This window comes from Solanum tuberosum, unplaced genomic scaffold (assembly GCF_000226075.1).
Source record: "Solanum tuberosum cultivar DM 1-3 516 R44 unplaced genomic scaffold, SolTub_3.0 scf00307, whole genome shotgun sequence".
NCBI lineage: Eukaryota > Viridiplantae > Streptophyta > Magnoliopsida > Solanales > Solanaceae > Solanum > Solanum tuberosum.
In genome coordinates, this window is record NW_006239230.1 from 203,108 (window position 1) to 205,975 (window position 2,868).

Sequence of the window (2,868 nt, forward strand, 5' to 3'; positions counted from 1 at the left end):
ATTTTGCCCTTTTGATTAAAAAAAAAATTGATGTACCCTTTTAAAAATTTTGGCAATTTTTTTTGCCCTTTTGGCTCCGGACTCTCTAGTAAGGCATGAAATGTGCCGTTTAAATTCCAACTAATACGTACTTTGTGTTCTTTAAAATTGACATACCTTCATTATATTTGATATTTTAAAGGTAAGCTACGACTACTTCTTCTTCTTCTTTTCAGGCTCCATATGAACAAAAGGGAGTACAAGCTAGACAAATGAGATCGTGCAGCCTATTTACGGATTTCTTTTATCACATCAATCACCATCTATATATAACTAAAGAATTGTTGGCATACTCCTCATTGAATTCAAATCTAAATATTTGTTCATCCCAAATTTAAGCTATTGATGGTGATTCAAATTTCATCCAAGAAGATATCTAGCCAAATTTAATCTTTATGTGGTATAAAATCTACCAACATTGATTTACTCATTTATTATTATTTAATTAATGAAGGAAAGTTTATTGACTCTAGAGAGTAGAGAGTTAATTGGAACTAAGTGCATATAAATTCATTCGGATTGGAAGCTCATTATTCAAGAAATATTGATATTTATATAATTCTACTATAGAATTGATACACCTATTAAGAAAATAATTATTGATATAGTGAGTTTACCAATATACCCCTATTAATTGTCAAGTGGATGAATTAAAAACTTAAGATTTTAAAGAAGTTCTACATTTTTCAAAGTAATTAATTGAGGGTATAATAGGTAAAAATATTTTGTCCTTTCTTGATTTGTCAAAATTGACAAGTAATTAGGGACAACTAAAAAAGAAAAAATAGACAAGTAATTAGGGACAGAGGGAGTAGTTAACATCAAATTTCAAAATCCTATATATAAAATACTTACATGACTATTAAATTTTCAAAATCTTAATATAAGGACTTAGAAACATCGAGATGGACTAAAAGACAAAAATGTATGTTACATAAATTGAAGCAGAAAAAGTATAAAAATAAAAAAAATTCGTTTTTAATTAAAAATTTTAAATTCAAATTTCTAGAATAGAGAAACTCCTACTGTAAGCCTAATTAGTCGTGTCATGGAAGTAATTACTGAATTACAAATATACAAATGATTGAAGTGTCTCGTTGGCCATGGATAATTTTCACGTTTTTGCGAAATTTTATATCACAATTCGAAAATTTTTAAAAGTTGTTTTCACATTTTTAACTGCAGAATCACTCACAAAATTTTTAAATGTCAATTTATATTTCTGTTCAAACGCAACTCCAATTTTTAATCATCATATTCTACTGAAAGTAAATACTACTTCCTCTGTCCAATAATAGTTGTCCATTATTGATTTTGCACACTTCTTAAGAAACTATAAATAGAAGGGTAATTTTACTATATCACCCTAATACAGGGCGTAGCTAGAGCTATCCTGAGTGTCCAATTGGACACCCTTCGTTGGAAAATTACATTATATATATATATATATATATATGCCAAATTCTACATTTAAAGTGTATATATTTAAAGTTGGACATCTTTGACAAAAGTTATGCATTTAGCGTAGTGGTAATAGGTGTTCAATTAGATGAAAGAGTTCTAGGTTTGAACCCAAATAGCACTATTGTTTTGTTTTATTTTGATAGCCACACTATTATTCTTGGACACCCTTGATAAAATTTCTAGCTCCGTCACTGTCCTATAAATACAATGTCTTGAAAAATGTAATAGAAAAATAACTATAATTAAGTGTAAAGTTATCTATTGATTTCATAAAGTAGACAAATATTGTTGGATATCTTAAAATAGTATAGTGTACAACTATTATTGGATTGAGGGAGTAGTATTTTTGTCAAACACCACTTAATTATTTTTATTTTTAAAATGAAGAAGATAAGAAGTACAATACAACAATAAGAAAGAAGTATAGTCAACCCAATTAAGCAGTACAGAATAGTAGTAGTAGTACTACCCAAATTTGGCCCCTATTTTCTATATATAAAACAAGTACCCTCCAATATTCAATATTCCAAAGGCTAATTCAATCTTCACAAGCCATCCTGTATTATTATACCTTATTAATACAAAAATTAATAGGAGAGAGGGCTTAAACTTGGAAAGCCATATGGATCATGACATGCCAGGAATGGGAGGAATGTCACCACCATCACCACCACAAGATCACATGATGATGGGCATGGGGTTGACACACATGACCTTTTTCTGGAGTAAAAATGCTGAAATTCTTTTCTCAGGCTGGCCAGGAACGCGAACGGGCATGTACGTCCTCGCTTTGATCATTGTATTTGTGATCTCCTTGTTTGTGGAATGGCTCTCTAACTCCAATTACTTTAAAGACAATATGTCAAATTATAATGGCCTTGTTAAGACATTTGTGCATGGTCTAAAAATAGCCCTTGCTTATCTTCTTATGCTTGCTGTTATGTCTTTTAATGTTGGTGTTTTTATAGTTGTCGTGGCTGGACATACTTTTGGTTATTTCCTATTTGGTAGGCGTAATAATTCTGAGAATAATGCATGCCAAGCTTGAACCGTTGATGCAGTAGAAGCTCTTAATGAAATATCTGATGGTGAAGACATCGGAGTTGTTGGTCAATTGTGCGTAATTCTTAATATATATGTCAGTTTATTATTTTCTAAATTTCCATTTTCCAACTTTAATTTCCAGAGGTGAGATGTATTTGGTTGTGATACTGTAAATTAATGGGATTTATGTTATTCGTCACATTTGTCTAATTAATTTGATGATTTTTTTTAGTTGAATATTATTCGTTTCGTTTCATTTCATTTGTCAATTTTTTTTTGTTATCAATTCCATAAGGTATCTTCTATATATATATATATATA

The 2,868-nt window shown here is 29.7% G+C and overlaps 1 protein-coding gene across 1 annotated transcript; it reads left to right on the forward strand.

Annotated features, from left to right (window-relative positions):
• Positions 1–2,050: 2,050 nt before the first annotated feature.
• On the forward strand, positions 2,051–2,740 carry LOC102580231 (copper transporter 6-like). The gene has a single exon (XM_006359735.2). It carries the CDS (start codon positions 2,126–2,128, stop codon positions 2,549–2,551), a length of 426 nt encoding a protein of 141 aa, XP_006359797.1. The 5' UTR covers positions 2,051–2,125; the 3' UTR covers positions 2,552–2,740.
• Positions 2,741–2,868: the final 128 nt, after the last annotated feature.

Excerpts from the sequence above, each read along its gene's own strand:
- LOC102580231 (XM_006359735.2), top strand. The coding sequence starts at position 2,126 with ATGGATCATGACATGCCAGGAATGGGAGGAATGTCACCACCATCACCA.